Consider the following 25,942-nt stretch of genomic DNA (forward strand, 5'->3'; position numbering starts at 1 on the left):
TGCCCATGGTGCCATCATCTGCAGACATGGGGTTAGCTTCCACATGTACGCTGATGACACCCAGCACTACTTCTCCAGCAACTCTGCCGACCCCTGCAATTAAACATTGGGAAGACGAAAGACATGGTCAACGATTCCAATCCCTTCACCAACCAGATGGATCGCAATCTCGGCATCCAATTTGACCCCAAGCTGAGCTAATCCCATATCCTCTCGATCAGGGGTGCCGTATTTGACCCGGTGATGAGCTTCAGACCGCTCCATCACCAAGACTGTCTACTTCCACTTCCGAAACATCGTTCGACTACGCCCCTGCCTCACTCATCTGCTGCTGAAACCCTGATCCATACCTTTGTTACCTCTAGACTTATGGCCAGCCTCCCATTTTACACCCTACGCAAACTTAAACTCATCGAAAAATCAGCTGCCCGTATCCTAACTCTCATCAATTCCCGTTCACCCATCACCCCTGTGTTCGCTGGTCTATATCAGCTCCCGGTCCGGAAACCCTGGAGCGATTAAAATCAGGGATGCGCAAGAGGCCAGAAGTGGAGGAGCGCAGAGATCTCGGAGAGATGTAGGGCTGGAGGCGGTTACAGGGATCAACATCATCATAGGCAGTCCCTCGGAATCGAGGAAGACTTGCTTCCACTCTGAGCATGAGTTCTCAGATGGCTGAACAGTCCAATACGAGAACCACAGTCCCTGTCACAGGTGGGACAGATAGGCGTTGAGGTGAAGGGTGGGCAGGGAGCCTGGTTTGCCGCACGCTCTTTCTGCTGCCTGCGCTTGATTTCTGCATGCTCTCAGCAATGAGACTCGAGGAGCTCAGCGTCCTCCCGGATGCACTTCCTCCAGTTAGGGCGGTCTTTGGCCAGGGACTCCCAGGTGTCAGTGGGGATGTCACACTTTATCAGGGAGGCTTTGAGGGTGTCCTTTTAACGTTTCCTCTGCCCGCCTTTGGCTTGTTTGCCATGGACGAGTTCAGAGCAAGGATAGGATGCATTTAAAAAATACAAACAATAATTCTGGCCTCATTAACTGTGTATTACTACTGTTTTGACTGGTGCAATGTGTACCAAGAGACCACTGCGGTCATCGATCTTCTCCATTCAAAGTTTCCAACAGTGAATAGCTCCTCAAAAACAGAACCACAGCAATACTATTATGTAAAAATGAACACATGGAAAAACTTAAAGTGCTCACCCAGGTTTTAGTCCCAACTTCCTTTTCAGCTTCGCCAATATGGTCAACCACATTGAAGTTGCTCTTGCCTGCCAGCACAGCAACCAAATCACAAGCACAACTGGCGAGTCCTGCATAAGATACATCATACAAGATGGATTTTTTTTAATGAGATGAAGCGTTAGTAGCTGAAACAAGTGTCAATTTTGGCTCAATGGTCACTGTCCCAGAGTTAGAAGGTTGTGGGTGCAAGCTCCACTATGGAACACATAATCTCGGCCGATAATTGAGTGCAACTCAGAGGGATTGTTGCATTGTGTGAAGAGCCCAAGACACTATTTGAAGAGGAGAAGTGGCCCTCGCCAGGTCCAAGATCACCCAAACCTCTGTCATTGAATTACAGTATGCGGACAACGTCTGCGTCTGCGCACATTCTGAGGCTGAACTCCAGGATATAGTCGATGTATTCACCGAGGCATATGAAAGCATGGGCCTTACGCTAAACATCTGTATGACAAAGGTCCTCCACCAGCCTGTCCTTGCCGCACAGCACTGCCCTCCAGTCATCAAGATTCACGGTGCGGCCCTTGACAACATGGACCACTTGCCATACCTCGGGAGCCTCTTGTCAACAAAGGCAGGCATTGATGCAGAGATTTAACATCGCCTCCAGTGTGCCAGTGCAGCCTTCGGTTGCCTGAGGAAAAGTGTGTTCCAAGACCAGGCCCTCAAACCTACCACCAAGCTCATGGTCTACAGGGCTGTAGTAAAACCCGCCTTCCTGTGAGGATCACAGGCATGGACGATGTACAGAAGACACATCAAGTGGCTGGAGATATATCACCAACGATGTCTCCGCAAGATCCTGCAAATCCCCTGGGAGGACAGGCGCACCAACATAAATGTCCTCGCCCAGGCTAACATCCCCAGCATTGAGGCACTAACCACACTAGATCAGCTCCGCTGGGCATGCCACATAGTTCGCATGCCAGACACAAGACTCCCTAAGCAATTGCTCTACGCGGAGCTCCTTCATGGCAAACAAGCCAAAGGTGGGCAACGGAAACATTACAAGGACACCCTCAAAGCCTCCCTGGTGAAGTCCGACATCTCTACTGACACCTGGGAGACCCTGGCTGAAGACCGCCCTAGGTGGAGAAAGTGCATCCGGGAAGGCGTTGAGCTCTTCGAATCTCAACGCCGCGAGCGTGAAAAGGTCAGGCGCAGGCAGCGGAAGGAACATGTGTAAATCAGTGCCAACCGCCCCCCCCCCTTCCCCCGATGAATATCTGTCCCACCTGTGACAGAGACTGTAATTCCCGTATTGGACTGTTCAGCCACCAAAGGACTCACTTTAGGAGTGGAAGCATATCTTCCTCGATTCCGAGGGACTGCCTATGATGATGATGCTGGATCTCCTGTGCTTTCTCCACCCACCATCTATCAGCCGCCTGTAGAGCTGCTTTGCTGCTCTCGGGTTGTGTTGCTGCTTTAAGTTCAGAAATGCCTTGAGCTTGCGGCTCATTAGGTCCAAGTTGATCTCATCAAACACCCTGGTGTTTCCTGGTCGAGTGACCAAGCGTCTCTTCGCAGGCGCTGGTTATGGAGGCCTTGAGAGCAGACCAGGCGCTGTGGGCATTCTGCGTCTCGAGGTCATCTCGGGTCGCCATGTTGGTAGTGAGGCGCTGGCTGTATAGGGCTCTCTTAGCTGGGTCCTTGAGCGCTCCGGCATTGATTTTTCTGCGGCATTGTTTCTGTTGCCGTCGCTGCTTTGGGGTATATTGATGTTAATGATGGAGCGGATTAGGCGGTGGTCCATCGAGCAGTCGTCGGCTATTGTCATGGCGCGGGTGTTGCGCATGTCTTTGCGGTCCCTCGCTTGGACGACGACATAGTCAAGCAGATGCCAGTGCTTGGAGCACTTATCTATCAACCTCCAAAAACGGATTCACTGGTCATTCATTCATTCATTTTCTGTCTTTGGTAGCAGAGCTCCCACAATGGTGCAAGGGGATTCCAGGATTCTGGCTCGCCGTTAATGAAGGAATGGGCAGTATGTGTTCAAGTGAGGATGGGGAAAACTTGAACATGATGGTATTCTATGATCTTACTGCTTTTGTCAGTGGCAGTAGAGGTTGAGGGGGTTGGAAGATACTCATGAGGTAAACTTGGTGAGTTGCTGCAGTGCATCCTGCAGATTGTACATTTTGCACACATGTGCAGTGGTGGAGGGATGGACATCGAGTCCAGTGGCATGTGCGCCAATTGTGTAGATTGCTTTGTCCTGGATTGTATCGAGCTTCTGAGTGTTGCTGCAGCTGTACCCATCCAGGTGAATGCAGAGTATGCCATCAGATTCCTGACTTGAGCCTACTGGATGATGGAGAAGCTTTGTGGAATCAAGAGTACCCAATCTCTCCCCTGCTCTTGTAGCCATGGTGTTGATACGATTGCTCCGGTTAAGTTTCTGATTAATGGTTAATCCCAGGATGTTGATTGTTAGGCAGATTGCTGATCGTTGTGCCACTGCAGGTCACGAGAAGCCTCTTCTTGTTGGATATGCTCATTGCCTGACACTTGTATGGTGCAAATAAGAACATAAGAAATAGGAACAGGAGTAGGCCATACAGCCCCTCGAGCCTGCTCCGCCATTCAATATCATGTCCTCAGGTCCACTTCCCTGCTCACTTCCCATAACCCCTTATCCCCTTATCGTTTAAGAAACTGTCTTAAATTTATTCAATGCCCCAGCTTCCACAGCTCTCTGAGGCAGTAAATTCCACAGATTTACAACCCTCAGAAGAAATTTCTTTTCATCTCAGTTTTAAATGGGCAGCCCCTTATTCTAAGATCATGCCCTCTAATTCTAGTCTTCCCATTCAGTGGAAACATCCTCTCTGCATCCACTTTGTCAAGCCCCCTCATAATCTTATACGTTTCGATAAGATCACCTCTCATTCTTCTGAATTCCAATGAGTAGAGGCCCAACCTACTCAACCTTTCCTCAAAAGTCAACCCCCCTCATCCCCGGAATCAAACTAGTGAACCTTCTCTGAACTGCCTCCAAAGCAAGTATATCCTTTCGTAAATATGGAAACCAAACTGCACGCAGTATTCCAGGTGTGGCCTCACCAATACCTTATATAGCTGTAGCAAGACTTCCCTGCTTTTATACTCCATCCCCTTTACAATAAAGGGCAAGATACCATTGGTCTTCTTGATCACTTGCTGTCCCTGCATACTATCCTTTTATGTTCCATGCACAAATGTCACTTGCCATTTGTCGGTCTAAGCCTGAATATTGCTCAGGTCCTTCTGGAGGCTGGCATGGGCTGCTTCATTATCTCAGCAGTTGTGGATAGAGAGAACACTATCAAAATATGAGCGAACTGCCCCACTCCTGACCTTACCATGGAAGGGTTACTGATGAAGCAGCTGAAGATGGTTGGTCTGAGGAACTCTTAGTGGTGTCATGGGGCTGCAAGGATTGTCCTTCAATAAGCACAACCCCCTTCCTTTGTGTCAGATATGAATCCAGCTACTGGAGAGTTTATTCCTTGATCCATATTGACCTCAGTTTTACTGGGGCTCCTGCATGCCATATTCAGTTGAATGCTTTATTGATGCCTCACCAGGGTATGATTAAGGAGTGGTTACAGTGCTGGTATTAGTAACCAGAAACTAGAAAGGACCTGAAGAGGGAGTGTGTCTGTGAGGAAGTGTGTGTGTGAGAGTGTGTGTGTGTGTGTGTGTGTGTGTGTGTCAGGCCCATGCAGCAGAGACTGGTCTCCAATCATTGGATCTCCTTGCTATTGGACCTTGGTCTGTCAAGCTCGTGTGGTGGCTGGTTTGCAACAGCCACCTCACATTAAAAGAATTCACACAGGGGCATCGTCCACCATTTAAAATGAAGTTCGGGACCTGGCCTGCATTGGTCTCATCAGACCTGGCCTGCATTGGAACTCAGTTTAGTAGAAGCAAGTCTTCCTCGACTCCGGAGGACTGCCTAAGGAAGGACGAGTAACCCCAAGGTCACGAGTTCAAACTGCACCAAGGCAAGTTGTGCAAAGGGTTATCATCAAGAAAAATGAGAGTCAAAGCTCCTGAATTGTCTAAAAAAAAATCTGATTCACTTCTGTCTTCCAGGGAAGGGAGACTTCCACCCCATACTTGTCTGGCCTGTACATGACTCCAGTCTCACTCACATATGATTGCTTCTTAATGTCTTCCGAAGTGTCCCAATAAGGCACTAAATTGTAAAACAATTGCTAAAATTATTTACCACCTGCACTAATAGTGCAATAATCTGATAACTTACTCAATTTACTCCATTTAAAAATTCTCATCCTTGTTTTCAAATCCCTCCATGACCTTGCCCCTCCCTATCTCTGTAACCTCTTCAAATCAGCCATGATCTTATTGAATGGCAGAGCAGACTCGAGGGGCCAAATGGCCCACTCCTACTCCTATTTCTTATGTTCTTATGTTCCACCCTCCGAGATATCTGGACTCCCCCAATTCTGGCCTCTTGTGCACCCCTGATTTTCTTCGCTCCACCATTGGCGGCTGTGCCTTTAGCTGCCTAGGCCCTAAATTCTGGAATTCCTTCACTCAGCTTCTCTACCCTTCTTTAAGATGCATCTTAAAACTTACCTCTTTGACCAAGCTTTTGGTCATCTGCCCTAATATCTCAAGTGGCTCGGCATCAAATTTTGTCCGGTAGCGCTCTTGTGAAATGCCTTTGGATGTTTTACTATGTTAAAGGTGCTATATAAATGCAAGTTGCTGTTGTTGTTAAACAGCTCTTTAAACTGAACTGGAATGATATACAGGCAAGTTTATTACTTGTGTATGGTTTCAAGTTCATTTATCATTTCAATATGGTACTGCATCAGGACACCTGTTGTAGCCTCTACTTAACTGCTAAGAATACGGAATTCATGGTTGAAGATATTGCCAGTTAAACAGTGAATCTTCATCCCCTCAAAAGGTTACTCCTATCAATTTTGAACAATCTATTAAATCACTGGTTAGTGCAGCACATTCGTGAGTGTCTCTTAATTGCTGAAAAATGTTTCACGGTATAAATGGAGGAGCCTGTACAAATTTAATCCCGAGCATGGATGAGCGCAAAGCTAAAGAGCACCTAATATGGGATATTAGTTTGCACTGAACATTTTGCTGGGTCACACTGTTTGCACGGAGCACTGCAATTGCGATCAGCCATCAACCCATTCTCAACCACAACTGAAACCTGCCAGGTGTCCCCCATCTCAGGAGAGTTCCTCTCAGTTTTCTTTGACCATCTAACAGGAACATATGATTCCATCCCCGCTAATCATCTGCAGGAGAATTTTGAACTCTTGGCAATGCAAAGATCCTCTAAATGAGGCTTCTAATTTGCTAATGACATCCAAAGCCAGAAACTTATCTCTCTGTAAATCTTCCATTTTTTAAAAACTTTTTCTCTGTCTCTCCAAACTGCAGGGAAAGTCTAGAATGTCGCAGAATATTTTCCCACACCTCACTGTGCCAAACTATATACAAAGTCTACGTATGTCATCAACTACACATTATATGAACTTAATAAAATGAGTTTATTTTCCTTGAAAGAAAATTGTTTTCATTCATCAAAAGGCACAAACACATACGATCTGCATCCCTTGCGTTGCCTGGAGGCACAGGAATGATCACTTTTTCGGCACTCTGATACTTCCCCCTTAGCCAAATATTCTTGCATTCTTGTTCAATCACTTGGCCTCCCCGCGGACGAAACAGTTCGACTACTTCTCCCACTTGAGTAAACAGATAGAGTGGGCTGTCACAGCTTGCACAACATAATATTTCTAAACTCAGAGGTGGTAGAAATGATTAAACACTCCCTGTGTGCCACGACACACATGGCTGCCTTGCCATTTTCATCATAATTCAGGAAGCTAAATACAATCTGTCCCTGCACTTGAGACGTGCGTAAATTCATCAGCTTGAAAATAAATACTCGCAGAAGTGTTAAAAACAAAGCTGTAAACACAACAACCTTTTTAACAGAAAAGAATACGATGCAACGATTCCCATGTTCAGTTTAATTAATGACAATATCAAACTATTCTCAAAAATACAAAAGTAAGTACATCTGCCAGCATTACATAACGTATGGTCTAGTGGCATGTCTGGACTTCTGAAAATACTCAGATGTGAGCAACAACATTTACAGTTCATTTCGCAATCTTTAACACCATCCTAAGATGTACATTAGCCATGAGCGTTTGGGCCACATATTCATGATCAGACACAAGACATGATCTCTCGAAAGACTTTTCCAATATAAATTTTTAAATGCCAGCTGACCCGAGAGTTCAAAGTTCTGCCAGTCAAAACCAGATTGATGCTTTCCAAAGTTTTAAAAACTAAAGTAGGTGATGAAAATGTGAAACATGAGAAATCTTAAGAGGATGCATAACATCAATAAGTATAGCAATTGTCCATGTATTGCTTTTATAGGAAGCACGCATTGCTGCAATGATTTTAACTCGTGCACCAACCTTCCCTTTGCTTTGACTCCATAACCAAATTTGGCCTCAACAAAGCCTTTGATGGCCCTGCAACATACCCTAGCCATTCATTAATCCAGCTAATTTAACAATACTCGTGATCACTGATCATGCACTTAAAAAAGAAAGACTTGTATTTATATAGCGCCTTTCACAACCACCGGATGTCCTAAAGCGCTTTACAGCCAATGAAGTACTTTTTGAAGTGTCGTCACTGTTGTAATGTAGGAAACGTGGCAGCCAAATTGAACACATCAAGCTCCAACAAAAAGCAATATAATGATCAGATAATCTGTTTTAGTTGATTGAGGGATAAATATTGACCAGGACTCCCCTGCTCGTCATCAAAATAGTGCCACAAGATTTTTTACATCCACCTCAGAGAGTAGGCAGGGCCTCGGTTTTAAGGTCTCATCCGAAAGATGGCACCTCCAACAGAGCAGCACTCCCTCAGTGCTGTGGGTGTGTCAGTCTACATTTTTGTGCTCAAGTCTCTTGAATGGGACTTGAACCCACAACCTTCTGACTCAGAGCAGAGGGTGCTATCCACTGAGCCACAGCTGACACTTAAGAATTCACAGTTCTGCTCTCATGTTTAAGGCCATTTGTGACTTTTCTATTGGAGTCATTGTGAGAAACCTTCAACTTCATCGGGACATTAAATATGATGGCAGTGGATTGGCTGACTTATATGCAGCCAGCCCAATTTACCTTTCCATCGCAATCAATGGTAAGGAAAATCGGGTGCGGTGCGCAACGTGGTGGATCCGTTACTGCCAGTTGAAAGTTCCGCCCATAATTTTCACTACAATCTGGCACTAAATTAACTATGTAAATCCAGAACTAAGGCTTACACCCCCTTCACTTCACTCCAGTGTCAGGTCAGGTATAAGAATAAAAGTATTTATTAATTGATTCTCTGTATGTATAAATGTTGAAGATGTAGATTGTACGGAAAGGCCTGTTTGTGTTGAAACAGAACGGAAGCCCACAGGTTGCCAGCATGAGCTGAGTTTTGAAACAAAAGAAACAAAATGAAAGCCCCCACAGGTTGCCGCATGGGTTGTGTGTATTGGAAAGGCATTTAATCTAATCAAGAGATGGCTGAGCCAGACCAGACAGCCACAAGTGTGAGGAGAGCAAATAAGGAGCTGCCCTGGAACCAAAGTCCAATCGGGAGGTTTTCTGAGGCCAATGGACTTGAGGAATATAAAAAATGCAAGCCAGGAACTTTTCTCTCCTCTTTTCTCTCCCTGGGCACACGGCAAAAGACCTCCAGTTGAAGACCAGCAAATCAGCAAACCGTGTGTCCAAACCAGCCAGCAAAAGGGATGGAAAGTATATCACTCATTATTATATCATTGTAGCTCTGTTTGAACATAATTGATAACTGTTAGTAATGTGCATGTGTGTGTGGCTTTTTAAGATAACTGATCACTGCTGCTAATGTGCATGTGTGTATGATTTTAATAAACCCTTCCAATTGTTTTGAATGAATTGTCTCACTGTCAAATATAAGCCCAGAGAGATTCAGAAATCTTACACAGATCCTGATTCAAGGATTTAGGTTTGCTTATACCATCTCTGTAGTGTTGGTGTACAGCAATTTGGCTTTGTACTGATGCTACAAGTGCAGTGTAAAGGCAACGCTAAGTTTCCATACTGAGTCTTAGTATTGAGTGGGTAGACTATAAATACAAACATCCAGCATCTAAGCTGTAACTTCAGATTTGAGATGCTTGACGACAATGACAGCAGAAATTAGAAAATTTCCTTTGGACAGCACAAAGTAAACTGTTCTACTCACTCAATCATATTGTGCCAACAACAAATTCCATGTCAATAATTAGCAAATACTTCTTCATATCCTTGAATTTTTAATCATTAATTATCATCCTGACCAACACAAAAATTCACCAACAAAATTTTAAGTAAACTTGTGTGGTGCATTAAAGGAATTCTGACATGAATACCCCCCATCAATAGTACTGAAACACTTTCAAGAAGGACTTTGAATATCGATGTCTTTGCCCTCTTGATGATAAATTGCCCCATTTATGGTCCAGAGCCAGTGGGAAGATGGCTGGAAGTAAAAGACTAATCACTGGATGAAGCTGTTGAGCCTTTGGCAGAGCCAGGATAATCCTTCAATTGACCACAAAACTGAAATAAACCTCACCACCTCAAGAATGTCCAACCTGTCCTGTGCTTGAGTTGTGAACACAGTTAATTGTCACCCAAATACTTTTTGCCATTCTGCTTGGATTTCCAGGTTTTCTCAGGGATGAATGCACTGTTCAAACTGGGATTGTTTTGTTAAGCAGTACAACAATTTTAGGAATTGCAGCCAAGTTGAAATACATAATAACCAAATTCACAATGTACACACAAATCACAATGTGGCTTTTTACTACATGGATCCTATCAGATTGAAATGACAAGTAACACCCTGAGGACGTCCTAAAGCACTTAACAGCTAAAGAGGTACTTTTGAAATATAGTCACTGTTGTAATGTAGGTTATGCGTAGAAAGAGCAATATACAAGAAAGTCTCTCGGCTTTGATAAACATTTCGACAGGATATTAAATTATTCTGCCTACTCACAACATTTTGAAGAAGACAAGTTTAATGTAAGTAACATCCTCGGATTTTAAATAATGAATGATTACTTTAGTATGCTACACGCACAGCTGAAAGCACCTAAAATGGAGGAAATATATCTGGATTCAAATGAAAAGTGCAACAATTGTTTGGTTGATGAGAAGTCAATTTACCTCTGTGGTGGTGCCAATATCAGCTGATGGACTACAAGTGCTGGCATCTGGTGGTGCTGTACTGACACTACTTCTTACTGGTGACCCCGGCATCGGTCCCAAGATAGATTCTGGATGGCTAGAGGATTGCCGCAATATGCCTTTCTTCTGTATTTTGTCCCAGGCATTGTTCATGCTGTGTGTCAGCTCGTGCAGTAATTGTACCTGTTAAAAGAGGGGGGAAAAAAACAAGATCGGTTTCAGAGAATTATGCAGGCATTTGCAACGATAGTTCTGCAGCGGGCTATCTGCTTAACCTTCAACTTTGATGCCCCAGTCCGCAGTAAAACCTTTACTCTCTCGCATCACTGTTGTTTCTCCTGGCATGGCCCCCGATTTCTTTCCCTCAGGTCTTAGGGAGTCAGACTTAAACTAGGGCAACACTGGTAGACCACCTCAAATGTTATCAGGGCTCACACTCCTCTGCCAAAACCAGCTAGTACTCCATGGTCACCTGCAGAGAAAACACAACCCAACAGATTTTTTTTTCCCTAACATCAACTGTCTATTTAATCCCCTTTCCCCCACTTACCCCATTCACCTCCCCCACTTACTCCATTCACCTCCAACAACGTGCAAGGAGCTCAAGGATTTTTGTCACCAAGATTGAGACCATTCGTAGAAACATAGAAAATAGGTGCAGGAGTAGGCCATTCGGCTCTTCAAGCCTGCACCACCATTCAATATAATCATGGCTGATCATGCAACTTCAGTACCCCATTCCTGCTTTCTCTCCATACCCCTTGATCCCTTTAGCCGTAAGGGCCACATCTAACTCCCTTTTGAATATATCTAACGAACTGGTCTCAACAACTTTCTGTGGTAAAGAATTCCACAGGTTCACAATTCTCTGAGTGAAGAAGTTTCTCCTCATCTCGGTCCTAAATGGCTTACCCCTTATCCTTAGACCCCTGGTTCTGGACTTCCCCAACATCGGGAACAGTCTTCCTTCATCTAACCTGTCAATCCCGTCAGAATTTTATATGTTTCTATTAGATTCCCTCTCATTCTTCTAAATTCCAGTGAATATAAGCCTAGTCGATCCAGTCTTTCTTCATATGTCAATCTGCCATCCCGGGAATCAGTCTGGTGAACCTTCAATAGCAAGAACGTCCTTCCTCAGATTAGGAGACTAAAATATTCAAGGTGTGGCCTCACCACGGCCCTGCAGCAAGACCTCCCTGCTCCTATTCGTCCATCTCATTGCCTATTGCTTCTCCCTTTTCCCCCATGTCCACCAAGCCAAACTTCCACCCATGCTCCCAATCCTGCCCGAGCCCCAGAACCTGTGTCTTTTGCCCAGCTTCTCAGTCACCTTCCCTCATGCCCACTCTGAGCTCATCTGAGACCTACCTTAATGCTCCCCTCGACCCCCATCTCCACTAAATTGCTGACCAGCTAACTTTTCTTTCCGGTCCCCATGCCATGCTCGTTGACATTGTTCTGGTTCCCTCTCCTAAGGTACTGCCAAACTCCACCCCCCCACCCCCACTTTTAAAACAGCTGCCATGGAAAAGATGTGGTGTCAGAGGCCCAGCTCGGGGTTGAATTCGATACCAAAGATATAATTCTGGCCCACCACACCCACTGCTTCAAACAAAAAAAAACCCTCAGCCTCTGTCCTTGCAAACTATCACCCCATCTTCAATCCCTCTTTCCTCTGCAAAGTCCTTGAACTTGAACTTCCAAATCCATGACCACTTTCCCAAAACTCCATGCTTGAATTATTCCAATCAGCTTTTCACTCCTGCTACATCACCAAAATGGCCATGATCAAAGTCATAAATGATATCCTCTGTAACTGTGATTGAGGTTTATTTTCCCTCCTCGTCCCTCCCTGACCATTCTGTCACTTTTGACAGTCGGCCACACCATCCTCCTCCAGCGCCTCTCCTCTGTTTATCATCACAGTGTCAATTTCCACACTGATGACGCCGAGCTCTACCTTTCCACCAACTCTTGTGACCCTCCACTGCCTGACCAGCATCCAGCCTTGGATGAGGTACAATTGTATCCAGCTAAACATATGGATGACTGAGACATCGTCTTCATCCCCGCCCATAAATGTGAATTTATACCGTGCCTTTAACATAGTAACTCGATTCAGCTGAAACACTCAAACATGTCTTTGTCACTGCTAATCCGAATTTCCATGAGGAATTCCCTAATCTCCCACCATAACTTAAGCAGGAATCACGGGAGTGAGAGCGTAAAGGGCCATTTATGCTGCTTCTCCAGGGCTTCCATCTGAAGCCACCACAGTCACGATGGGAAATCAGAAGAACCAGTGCAGAACTTCCAGGCGGAGTTCATACAAAGTTTCACGGTTCAGATTAGGCTCCTCTATCCTGCATGCTGGAAAATGATAATTGATGGAGAAAATAATCACAACCAAAATTATTACATTTTTAAAAATTCATTCACAGGAGTGGGCGTCGCTGGCAAATCCAGCATTTATTGCCCATCCCTAAGTGCCCTCGAGAAGGTGGTGGTGAACTTCTGCAGTCTGTAGGGTGAAGGTACTCTTATTGTGCTGTTAGGGAGGGAGTTCCAGAATTTTGACTCAGTGACGATGAAGGAACAGTGATAAATTTCCAAGTCAGGATAGCATGTGATTAGGAGGGGAATTGGAGGTGGTGGTGTTCCCATGCGCCTGCTGCCCTTGTACTTCTATCTGGTAGAGGTCATGGGTTTGGGAGCTGCTGTCAAAGAAGCCTTGGCAAGTTACTGCAGTGCATCTTGTAGATGGTACACACTTCAGCCATGGTACGCCGGTGGTAGAGGGAGTGAATGTTTAAGGTGGTGGATGGGGTGCCAATCAAGTGGGCTGCTTTGTCCTGGATGGTGTCAAGCTACTTGAGTGTTGTTGGAGCTGCACTCATCCAGGCAAGTGGAGAGTATTTCAGAACAGTCCTGACTTGTGCCTTGTAGATAGTGGAAAGGATTTGGGGAGTCAGGAGGTGAGACACTCGCCGCGGAATACTCAGCCTATGACCTGCTCTTGTAGCCACAGTATTTATGTGGCTGGTCCAGTTAAGTTTCTGGTCATTGGTGATCCCCCAGGATGTTGATGTTGGGGGAGTTGGCAATGGCAATGCCGTTGAATGTCAAGGGGCGATGGTTAGACACTCTCTGGTTGGAGATAGTCATTGCCTGGCACTTGTGGGCGCGAATGTTACTTGCCATTTATCAATCCAAGCCTGAATGTCGTCCAGGTCTTGCTGCTTGTGGGCATGGACTGCTTCATTATCTGAGGAGTTACAAATGGAACTGAACTGAACACTGTACAATCACCTCAAAGGGAGCAGCGTACGGCAGCCCGGCCCGGAAATTGGCGTGGTCCTGGCCTGCAAGACCATCAGCAGGCAGGGACCATTACATGGAGCAATGTGCGGTGGCATGCCACTGCAGGAAGCATCGCGTGCTGCTGCAGGACGGCGACGGCTGACTGCAATGCAGGCAGGTACAGCAGGAGTGGCGAGGTCGGGGCAAAGGAGCGGCAAGAGTTCATAGAGGGATGTCATTGGGGCCCAGGAGAGGCGTGAGTTTGGGACTCAGAAGAGGCGAGGGCCCAGGGGCAGCACGGGCCAGCCCACACTGCGATATGTGTGCGCACTAGGTCCGAGCAGCAGAGCTGGTCTCCAGTCGTCTTGGTTAATCCTGGTCACTGGACCAAGACCTAGCTCTTTCAAGCCCGTGTGGTGGCTGGTTTGCAACGGCCACCACACATTAAAAAAATCCACGCACAGACATCTTCCCTCTTTCAAGGTGTAGTTCGGGACCTGGAATATTAGGTCCTTCATTGAAACACCTGTGAACTCATTCCTTTTTGGCGTGGAAGGAGGCCATTTCGGCCCATCGTGTCCGTGCCAGCCGACAAAGAGCCGCATGACCCTCGGTCAGCAGACCTGAAGGTTACATATAAACCTATGAACAATGAAGGAAAGGCAAAGAGCACCCAGCCCAACCAGGCCGCCCCACATAACTGCGACGCCCCTTACACTAACACATTCTACATTCTACCCCAACCGGAGCCATGTGATCTCCTGAGAGAAGCAAAAAACAGATAAAAACCCAGGCCAATTGGGGGAAAAAAATCTGGGAAAATTCCTCCGCGACCCATCCAGGCGATCAAAACTAGTCCAGGAGATTACCCTGGTCGTATTCGATTCCCTGCAGTACTTACCATCGTATCTGCACCAGCCAACAAAAGGTTATCCAGTCTAATCCCAATTACCAGCTCCAGGTCCGTAACCATTGCCCATCCAAGCACCTTTTAAAAGTGGTGAGGGTTTCTGCATCCATCACTCTTCCAGGCAGAGTTCCAGACCCTCACAACCCTCTGGTGAAGAAGCTACCCCTCAAATCCCCTCTGAACCTGCCACCAACTATCTTAAAACTATGCCCCCTCGTAACTGACCCTTCCACTAATGGAAATAGGTCCTTGCTATCCACTATATCCAGGCCCCACAAAATTTTGTACACCTCAATGAGGTCTCCTCTCAACCTCCTCTGTTCCAATGATGATATGATGACCTCTGAAATTCAGCTCTTTTGTCCATGTTTTGACCAACGCTATAATGAGTTCTGGTGTCGAGTCGTCCTGGCAGAATTCAAACTGAGCATCAGTGAGCAGGTTATTGATGAAGAAGTGCCACTTGATAGCACTGTTGACGACACCTTCCATCACTTTGCTGATGATTGAGAGTACACTGATCAGGCTGGACTGGATTTGTCCTCTTTTTTTTTGAGGACAGGCCATACCTGGGCAGTTTTCCACATTGTCAGGTAGATGCCAGTGCTGTAGCTGCACTGGAATAGCTTGGCTAGAGCCTCAGCTAGTTCTGGAGCACAAGTCTTCAGCACGACAGCCAGGATATTGTCAAGGCCCATAGCCTTTGCTGTATCCAGTGCACTCAGCCATTTCTCGATATCACGTGGACTGAATTGAATTCGCCGAAGGCTAGCTTCTGTGATGGTGGGGACCTCAGAAGGAGGCTGAGATGGATAATCCACTCAGCGCTTCTGGTTGAAAATGGTTGCAAATGCTTCAGATTGTCTTTTGCACTCGCATGCTGGGCTCTACCATCATTGAGGATGAGGATGTTCATCGAACCTCCTCCTCTCTTCAGCTGTTTAATGGTCCACCAACATTCACGACTGGATATGGCAGAACTGCAGAGCTTTGATCTAATCTATTAGTTGAGGGATCGCTTAGCTCTGTCTATAGCATGCTGCTTTCGTTGTTTAGATTGCATGTAGTCCTGTGTTGCAGCTTTCCCAGCTTGGCACCTCATTATTAGGTACATCTGGTGTTGCTCCTGGCATGCTCTAATGTGCTCCTACTTACATAAGAACAAAAGAAATGGGAGCAGGAGTAAGCCAAACAGCCCCTCGAGCCTGCTCCGCCATTTAATACGATCATGGCTAATCCGATCATGGACTCAGGTCCACTTCCCTGCCCACTCCCCATAACCCCTTATTCCCTTATCGTTTAAGAAACTGTTTATTTCAGTCTTAAATTTATTCAATGTCCCAGCTTCCACAGCTCTCTGAGGCAGCGAATTCCACAGATTTACAACCCTCAGAAGAAATTTCTCCTCATCTCAGTTATGAATGGGCAGCCCCTTATTCTAAGATCATGCCCTCTAGTTATAGTCTTCCCTATCAGTGGAAACATTCTCTCTGCATCCACCTTGTCAAGTCCCCTCATAATCTTATACGTTTCAAAAAGATCACCTCTTATTCTTCTGAATTTCAGTGAGTAGAGGCCTAACCTACTCAACCTTTCCTCATAAGTCAACCCCCTCATCTCCGGGATCAACCTAATGAACCATCTCTGAACTGCCTCCAAAGCAAATATATCCTTTCGTAAATATGGATACCAAAACGGCACGCAGTATTCCAGGTGTAGCCTCACCAATATCCTGTATAACTGTAGCGCAAGACTTCCCTGCTTTTATCCTCCAACCCCTTTGCAATAAAAGGCCAAAATTCCATTAGCCTTCCTCATCACTTGCTGTACCTGCATACTAACCTTTGGTGTTTCATGCACAAGTACCCCCAGGTCCCGCTGTACTGCAGCACTTTGCAATCTTTCTCTATTTCAATAATAACTTACTCTTTGATTTTTTTTCTGCCCAAGTGTGTGACCTCACACATTCCTCCCTTATACTCCATCTGCCAAATTTTTGCCTGCTCACTTAGCCTGTCCATGTTCTTTTGCAGATTTTTTTGTGTCCTCCTCGCACATTGCTTTTCCTCCCATTTTTGTATCGTCAGCAAACTTGGCTACTTTACACTTGGTCCCTTCTTCCAATATAGATTGTAAATAGTTGGAATCCGAGCACTGATCCCTGCAGCACCCCACTAGTTACTGATTGCCAACCCGAGAATGAATCATTTATTCAGACTCTCTGTTTTCTGTTAATTAGCCAATCCTCTATCCATGCTAATATATTACCCCCAACCCCGTGAACTTTTATCTTGTGCAGTAACCTTTTGAATTGAACCAGGGTTGGTTGCCTCACTTGATGTTAATGGTAGAGAGAGGGATATGCCAGGCCATGAGGTTACAGATTGTGGTGGAATACAATTCTGCTGCAGCTGATGGACCACATTGCCTCATGGATGCCCAGATTTGAGCTGCTAGATCTGTTCTGAATCTAGCCCATTAGCATGGTGGTAGTGCCACACAACACGATTGGAGGGTGTCCTCAGTGTGAAGACGGGACTTCATCTTTACAAGGACTGTGTGGTGGTCACTGCTACCAATACGGTCATGGACAGATGCATCTGCGGCAGGTAGATTGGTCAGAATGAGGTCCAGTAGGTTTTTCCCTCGCCACCTGCTGCAGGCCCAGTCTGACAGAAATGTCCTTCAGGACTTGGCCAACTCAGTCCGTAGTGGTGCTACCGAGCAACTCTTGGTGATGGACATCCAGAGTACATTCTGTGCCCTTGCTACCCTCACTGCTTCTTCCAAGTGGTGTTCAACATGGAGGAGTACTGATTCATCAGCTGAGTAATCAGCAGCAGGTTTCCTTGCCTAAGCTTGAGCTGATGCCATGAGACTTCATGGGGTCTGGAGTCAATGTTGAGGACTCCCAGGGCCACTCCCTCCCTCCACTGTATACCACTGTGCCACCACCTCTGGTGGATCTGTCCTGCCAAGTGGGACAGGGCATACCCAGGGATGGTGTTGGAGGATTCTGGGACATTGGCTGCAAGGTATGATTCTATGAGTGTGTCTATGTCAGGCTGTTGCTCGACTAGTCTGTGGTACAGTTCTCTCAATTTTGGCACAAGTCTCTCGATGTTAGTGAGGAGGACTTTGCAGGGTCAACTGGGCTGGGCGAGCCATTGTCGTGTCCGAAGCCAGTGCCGAGGTCGATGCCAGGTGGTCTGTCCGGTTTTAAAAACATAAGTAATAGGAGCAAGAGTAGGCCATTTGGCCCCTCGAGCCTGCTCCGCCATTCAATAAGATCATGGCTGATCTGATCATGGATTCAGCTCCACTTTCCTGCCCGCTCCCCATAACCCCTTATTCCCTTATCGCTCAAAAATCTGTCTATCTCCACCTTAAATTCAATGACCCGCCCTCCACAGCTCTCTGGGGCAGAGAATTCCATAGATTTACAACCCTCAGAAGAAATTTCTACTCATCTCAGTTTTAAATGGGCAGCCCCTTATTCTGAGAAGATATTCCCAGTTTTAGTTTTCCCTATGAGTGGAAATATCCTCTCTGCATCCACCTTGTCCCCTCATTATCTTATATGCTTCGATAAGATCACCTCTCATTCTTCTGAACTCCAATGTGAATAGGCCGAACCTACTCAACCTAACTTCTTAAGTCAACACCCTCATCTCCGGAATCAACTAAGTGTACCTTCTCTGAACAGCCTCCAAAGCAAGTACATCCTTCCTTAAATACTGAGACCAAAGACCTAGGTGTGGCCTCACCAATACCCTGTGCAGTTGTTGCAGGACTTTCCTGCTTTTATACTCTATCCCCCTTCCAATAAAGGCCAACATTCCATTTGCCTTCAAAGCGCTGGAGAAGTACCACCAGCGCTGCCTCCGCAAGATCCTGCAAATCCAGTGGGAGGAGGATAGACGCACCAACGTCAGTGTTCTTGATCAAGCCAACAACCCCGCATTGAAGCACTGATTTTGTGTGTCCTCCTCACAATTTGCTTTCCCACCCATCTTTGTTTCATCAGCAAACATGGCTACATTACACTCGGTTCCTTCATCCAAGTCATTATTTGGATTGTAAATAGTTGAGGCCCCAGCACTGATCCCTGCGGCACCCACTAGTTACTGTTTGTCAACCAGAAAATTACCCATTTATTCCAACTCTCTTTTGTGTTAGTTAGCAATTCCTTTATCCATGCGAATATATTACTCCCAACCCCATGAACTTTTATCTTGTGCAATAACCTTTTATGTGGCACCTTATCAAATGTCTTCTGGAAATCCAAATACACCACATCCACTGGTTCCCCTGACCCACTCTGCTCGTTACATCCGCAAAGACCTCCAGCAAATTTGTCAAACATGATTTCCCTTTCATAAAACCATGCTGACTCTGCTTGATCAAACGATGCTTTTCCAAATGTCCTGCTACGGCTTCCTTAATAATGGACTCCAGCATTTTCCCAATGACAGAGGTTAGGCTAACTGGTCTATTGTTTCCTGCTTTCTGTCTGCCTCCTTTTTTTTTTAAATAGAGGTGTTACATTTGCAGTTTTCCAATCGCTGGGATATCAACAGAATTCAGGGAATTTTGGTAATTATTCATTATGGTTTCTTGTAGCGGTTTGTTAGTCTGAGCGGCTTGCTCAGCCATTTCGGAGAGAAGTTAAGAGTCAACCACATTGCTGTGGGTCTGGAGTCACATACAGGCCAGACCAGGTTAGGCCAGCAGATTTCCTTCCCGAAAGGACATTAGATATTGTATACATTGTATGTATTAAATTCACGAATCCAATACTGTTCACGTATACTTTCAGCAATGAAGTAGATAGCGTCAAAATCCGGCATCTGCATAAGGTCCAGATAGTAAGAAGAAATCCTTATGAAGACATTTACACCACAGTTGTGATGGTGAAGTCAAGAATAAACTGAGACTTCAACAATCCACAGAGTTAAGATGCAGATCAACCATGATCTAATTGAATGGTGCAACAGGCTCAAGGAGCTCCTTTCTTCCAGTTCTGATGAAAGATCATCGACCTGAAACGTTAACTCTGTTTCTCTCTCCACAGATGCTGCCTGACCTGCTGAGTATTTCCAGCATTTTCTCTTTTTATTTCAAGGAGCTACTCCTGTTCCTAACACACTAGTATAAAAATAATTTTTTTAAATTGCTGAAACCTTTTTGCAATGAAAGAAAGTTCCAATATCACAATTCTCACTAATTGCGTGATGAAATAGGGCAACAGTGAGGCCAAGCACAGTAACTTTAGGCCCGAACTTGAAACTTCTGAACCCCGATAATGAATCAAATAACAATTCAAAAGTATTGTGGTATCTTTGCTTCAGATTGTGAACATAATTTAAAAAGGGCAACACATTTTGCAACAAAACAATTATCTTCAGTCTGTGTTGTGAAGCTAAACTGGAAATGATTTTAAAAATAATAATAAAAAAATCAATTGGTGCAGAAAGATATTAAGCACTTTATGATTAGTGGTTAATTTGTAACATATTCCACGACTTCTTACAGGTGATAAAATGAATAGAATAGTATGCAGTTTTTTTTACACCAAGAGGATTATCATCAACAACTTGAGATTTATTTCGAGCTTTTAAGGTAATAAAAGTGACCCAAGGTCCTTCATCGGAGTATAATCCTTTTTGAAAATGATTTAACAAATCATTTTATTGTAACATTATCACAATCAGACAGCACAGGAGGCCACTTTGCCCATCGAACCTGTGCCGGCAGGCGCTTTGTAAGAATATTCAATGAGTCCCACTCCTATGCTTTTTTCCCCATATCCCTACAAATTTGTCCTTTTCAAGTATTTATCCAATTCCATTTTGAAAGTTACTCCTGAATCAGGTTCCACCACCCTTTCAGGTCGTGCATTCAAGATCATCATAACTCGCTGCTTACACTTTTCCCCTCATCTCTCCTCTGATTCATTTGCAAATTATCTTAAATCGGTGTCCCTTGGTTACTGGCCTGCCTGCCAGTGGAAACAGTTTCTCCTTATTTATTGTATTAAAACCCTTCATAATTGTGAACACCTCTAATAAATCTCTCCTTAGCCTTCTTTGCTCTAAGGAAATAAATCCCAGCTTCTCTAGTCTCTCCACACACATGAAGTCCCGGGTATTGTACTCCAACGCACGCCTGGATGGCCTCCCACATTCTACACTAGGTAAATTTGAGGTTATCCAAATCTCGGCAGCCCATGTCCTAACTCGCACCAAGTCTCGATCACCATCACCCTTGTGCTCGCTGACCTGCATTGGTTCCTGGTTCAGCAACGTCTCGATTTCAAAATTCTCATCCTTGTTTACAAATGCCTCCATGGCCTTGCTCCTCTGTAATTTCTTTCAGCCTCACAACACTATGAGATGTTTGCGCTCCACAAATTCTGCCCTCTTGAGCATCCCTGATTATAACTGCTCAACCATTGGTGGTCGTGCCTTCAGCTGCCTGGGCCCGAAGCTCTGGAACGCCCTCCCGAAACCTTTCCATTTCTCTACCTCCCTTTCCTCCTTTAAGCTTCCTACCTTTTTTATCAAGTTTTTGGTCATCTGCCGTAATTACTTCTTGTGTGGCTCGATGTCAAATTTATTTGTTTTGTCTTATAACACTACTGTGAAGCGCCTTGGGACATCTTGCTACGTTAAAGGCGCTATATAAATAAAAGTTGTTGTATTATTCACAGAGGCGTTATTCTCTTAAATTCCACATGAAATTAAAATCCAAAATCCCATTCTACTTAGTTGCTTCAGCTGCCACTAAAAAATGTGAATTTCTGTATGTATTATGGCAATTGAACAGTTACAGAAATAATTTAGAATCATAGAATGTTAGGGCACAGAAATAGGCCATCTGGTCCATCAGCTCTGTGCCAACATTTTTCTCCATATGAGGCACCTAGTCTAATCCAAATCTCCTGCTCGGTCCACATTTATATTGCTTAGTGCTGCTACTTCTTCGAACAAAACCAAAGGAATCCCATATTCCATGGGATAAACGAGTTGCACTAGAAACACACACACAGCTGTGCACCATACTAAACATTTTAATTTAAAAATAAAATCTAGTGCTTTTGAAAATGTTCAGCCTCGAGGGAGATCAAGACTGTGAAGTTTGCCTCTCATGTGGGTTACACAGATGCAGAATTTCATGTTGTCACTCCAGTTCTGAGGGTTAGCTAAACTCTGCTTTAGGAATTTTTAAACAATCTTTCATGATTTTATAAATAGAGAGTTATTAAAAGATGTTGCTGGAACTGTTGCTCTCCCAGGCTAGTGTGTCTTTCTCCCTCTTGTTTCTTCCTTAAAACTCATCTCTTCTGCTGTGCCGACAGTTCTCATCTCCTCCTGCCCATCTCTATGGCTCATCTTGCTCCCCTTACTGTAAAGTGTCAGCTGCGGCTCAGTGGGTAGCAGTCAGATAATTGTGGGTTCAAAGTCCCACTCTAAAGACATGACATGCCAGACACGAGACTCCCAAAGCAAGTGCTCTACTCGGAACTCCTTCACGGCAAACGAGCCAAAGGTGGGCAGAGGAAACGTTACAGGGACACCCTCAAAGCCTCCCTGATAAAGTGTGCAACATCCCCACTGATACCTGGGGGTCCCTGGCCAAAGACCACCCTAAGTGGAGGAAGTGCATCCAGGAGGACGCTGAGCACAGAGTCTCATCGCCGAGAGCATGCAGAAATCAAGCGCAGGCAGCGGAAAGAGCGTGCGGCAAACCAGTCCCACCCACCCTTTCCCTCAACGACTATCTGCCCCATCTGTGACAGGGACTGTGGTTCTTGTATTGGACTGTTCAGCCACCTGAGGACTCATGTTAAGTGTGGAAGCAAGTCTTCCTCGATTCCGAGGAATTGCCTATGATTGATTGATGAAGACTTGAGCATGAAAATCTAGGCTGACACTCTAGTGCAGTGCTGACGGAGTGCCGCACTGTTGGAGGTGTCGTATTTCGAATGAGATGTTAAACCGAGTTCAACTGCTTGCTCTCTCCAGTGGACGTAAAAGATTCTCTGGCACTATTTCGAAGAAGAGCAAGGGGCATTATCCCCGGTGTCCTGGGCCAATATTTATCCCTCAACCAACTTCACTAAAACAGATTTCGATCAACATCACGATTATCTGATTATTATCACAGTGACAACACTTCAAAAAGTACTTTATTGACTGTAAAGCGGTGATCATGAAAGACAGTATATAAATGCAAGAATTTCTTTCTCTGAAAAGTTCTTTCACATCAATGACAGAAGCAAGTCAATGTATGTTGAATTCAATAAACCGTAAACGTAAACCAAAGCTGAGGTTTCTCTCAATAATTCTGGACGACTGACTAACATAGAAAACATAAAAACATAGAAAATAGGTGCAGGAGTAGGCCATTCAATAAGATCATGGTTGATCATTCCCTCAGTACCCCTTTCCTGCTTTCTCTCCATACCCCTTGATCCCCTTAGCCTTAAGGGCCATATCTAAACTTCCTCTTGAATATATCCAATGGACTGGCATCAATAACCCCATGCGGCAGGGAATTCCATAGGTTAACAACTTTCTGAGTGAAGAAGTTTCTCCTCATCTCAGTCCTAAATGGCCTACCCCTTATCCTTAGACTATGTCCCCTGGTTCTGGACTTCCCCAACATCGGGAACATTCTTTCCGCATCTAACCTGTCCAGTCCCGTCAGAATCTTATACGTTTCTATGAGATCCCCTCTCATCCTTCGAAACTCCAGTGAATAAAGGCCCAGTTGATCCAGTCTCTCCTCATTTGACAGTCCAGCCATCCCTGGAATCAGTGGTGAACCTTCGCTGCATTCCCTCAATAGCAAGAATGTCCTTCCTCAGATTAGGAGACCAAAACTGTACACAATATTCCAGGTGAGGCCTCAATAAGGAAGACCTCCCTGCTCCTATACTCAAATCCCCTAGATATGAAGGCCAACATACCATTTGCCTTCTTTATCGCCTGCTGTACCTGCATGCCCACTTTCAGTGACTGATGAACCATGACACCCAGGTCTCATTGCACCTCCCCTTTTCCTAATCTGCCACCATCCAGATAATATTGTGCCTTCGTGTTTTTGCCCCCAAAATTTATAACTTCACATTTATCCACATTATACTGCATCTGCCATGCATTTGCCCACTCACCTAACCTGTCCAAGTCACCCTGCAGCCTCTTAGCGTCCTTCTCACAGCTCACACCGCCACCCAGTTTAGTGTCATCCGCAAACTCGGAGATATTACACTCAATTCCTTCATCTAAATCGTCAAGTCATCAAACTTCAAATAAACTTTTTCTTACACATGCCCATACACAGTGATTTCTGCTCAGAACGTGGACAACTTTCTTTCCTAGGATTGATAATTTTTTAGTAATGGCAAAGCCAGTTTTTTTCCATTCTGATTATGTTTCCAGTTTAATGACAGTATTGCTGAAAGAAATGAGATGCTGCACTGGAAAAAGCGCACACAAGAACAGATCAGTGATAAAGAACAATCTTGCCCGTCATATGGCAAGATGAAAGTTAAAAAAAAAAAGTGTTTTCAAATGAACAATAATTCTTAATACATTCTCAAAATAAATCTCGCAAACTGACACAAGTCTGTTGCCAATTAAAAAGATTTCAACTCCAAGCCGCTTCAAAATAAAAGCACTGATTTAATTACTGTCATCTTACACAACTTCAAAATGTTCTCACACAAACTTACTGCCTCAAACACTATTCTGACCACTATTCTTGAAATTTACAAATACTTCCTACCATGTTTGCTGTACCACTTTTTCGCTATCATGGCCAACATCTCATGAAAGGACATCGACCTGAAATGTTAATTCTGTTTCTCTCTCCACTGATGCTGCCTGACCTGCTAAATATTTCTGTTTTTATTTAATACTAAAGATGTTACCCCCATATTCTTCAACCTAATCACAATCTTCTTATTCTATCACAAAATCAAAATACTGCGGATGCTGGAAATCTGAAAAAGAAACAGCAAATGCTGGAAGTACTCAGCAGGTCAGGCAGCATCTGTGAGGAGAGAAACAGAGTTCACGTTTCAGATCGATGACATTCTGACAAAGTGTTCTGACAAGGGTCACCGACCTGAAACATTAACTCCCTTTCTCTCTCCACAGATGCTGCCTGACCTGCTGAGAGTTCCAGCATTTGCTGTTTTTACTTCTTATTCTATTCCTGGTCATTAAGCATCAGACCGGTGAAATGATTCAAGATCCACTTCACGATACTCTCATCTGAAGATAGTGGTTATCAATCTGTAAAAGTCCTTTATCCAGTGTGGTTTGTGGCCGACATAGTTACGGTTAGAGGACTGGATTTTAAACTGGAATTCCAAGTATTTCAATTTTTTTTTTAGAACTTCTCTGATCAAAACCAAATTTAAGTTTTATAAAACCAGCTACAGTTCATCATCAAAATAAAGAGTGTAAGGGGATAAAAAATTGTCACTAAAGTGGATACTGAAGAAAGTGAATTGATCTGACACACGGTCCCGATTGTATGTAAAGCACGCTCATACCACTAGCTTGAATAAGTTTTAAGAAGGGGAGGCTACGCAGCAAAGCTTGATGGTTAATGAACCACCCGTTGTATTAACCTTAGTACAGACTCATGGAAACTTACATATTCAGTGCAGAACAAGCACAGTAAAATGTTTGGGAATATAGATTATAGCAGCATGGAAACTTTTTCACCCAGAGAGTGGGGAACCTGTGGAATTCTTTACCACAGAAAGTTGTGGAGTCGAGTTCGTTGGATATATTCAAGAGGGAGTTACCCCTGCAGCTAAGGGGATCAGGGGGTATGGGGAGAAAGCGGAAGTGGGGTACTGAAGTTGCATGATCAGCTATGATCATATTAAATGGTGGTGCAGGCTCGAAGGGCCGAATGGCCTGCTCCTGCACCTATTTTCTATGTTTCTCGGATGGTATTGACTGGTAGTTTTGACTAGAGTTCTTGGGAGAGGGATAAGGAGGCACCACCCTGGGAAACAAGGTTAATCAACACATCAGGAGGGACTGAGGCAAAGTGACACCACTGAACAACACATTCCAGAAGGGTGACATGTGATGAGAGATGGACAGGTGGGAAAGAACCACTCAGCCAGTCTGATAAAGGTCAACAAATCAATGTAACTTCGCTGATAGCA

At 44.8% G+C, this 25,942-nt stretch overlaps 1 protein-coding gene across 4 annotated transcripts in view; it reads right to left on the minus strand.

Moving 5' to 3' along the window:
* The window catches only part of LOC139277917 (intermembrane lipid transfer protein VPS13B-like), a 1,209,249-nt gene that overhangs the window by 436,861 nt on the left and 746,446 nt on the right, over positions 1–25,942 (minus strand). For all 4 annotated transcript variants that reach the window (XM_070896555.1, XM_070896554.1, XM_070896561.1 and 1 more), the window contains exon 25: positions 10,512–10,715. In XM_070896555.1, the coding sequence (XP_070752656.1) occupies positions 10,512–10,715 (204 nt within the window). The remainder of the gene's footprint in view (positions 1–10,511; positions 10,716–25,942) is intronic.

This window comes from Pristiophorus japonicus, chromosome 1 (genome assembly GCF_044704955.1).
Source record: "Pristiophorus japonicus isolate sPriJap1 chromosome 1, sPriJap1.hap1, whole genome shotgun sequence".
Lineage (NCBI taxonomy): Eukaryota > Metazoa > Chordata > Chondrichthyes > Pristiophoridae > Pristiophorus > Pristiophorus japonicus.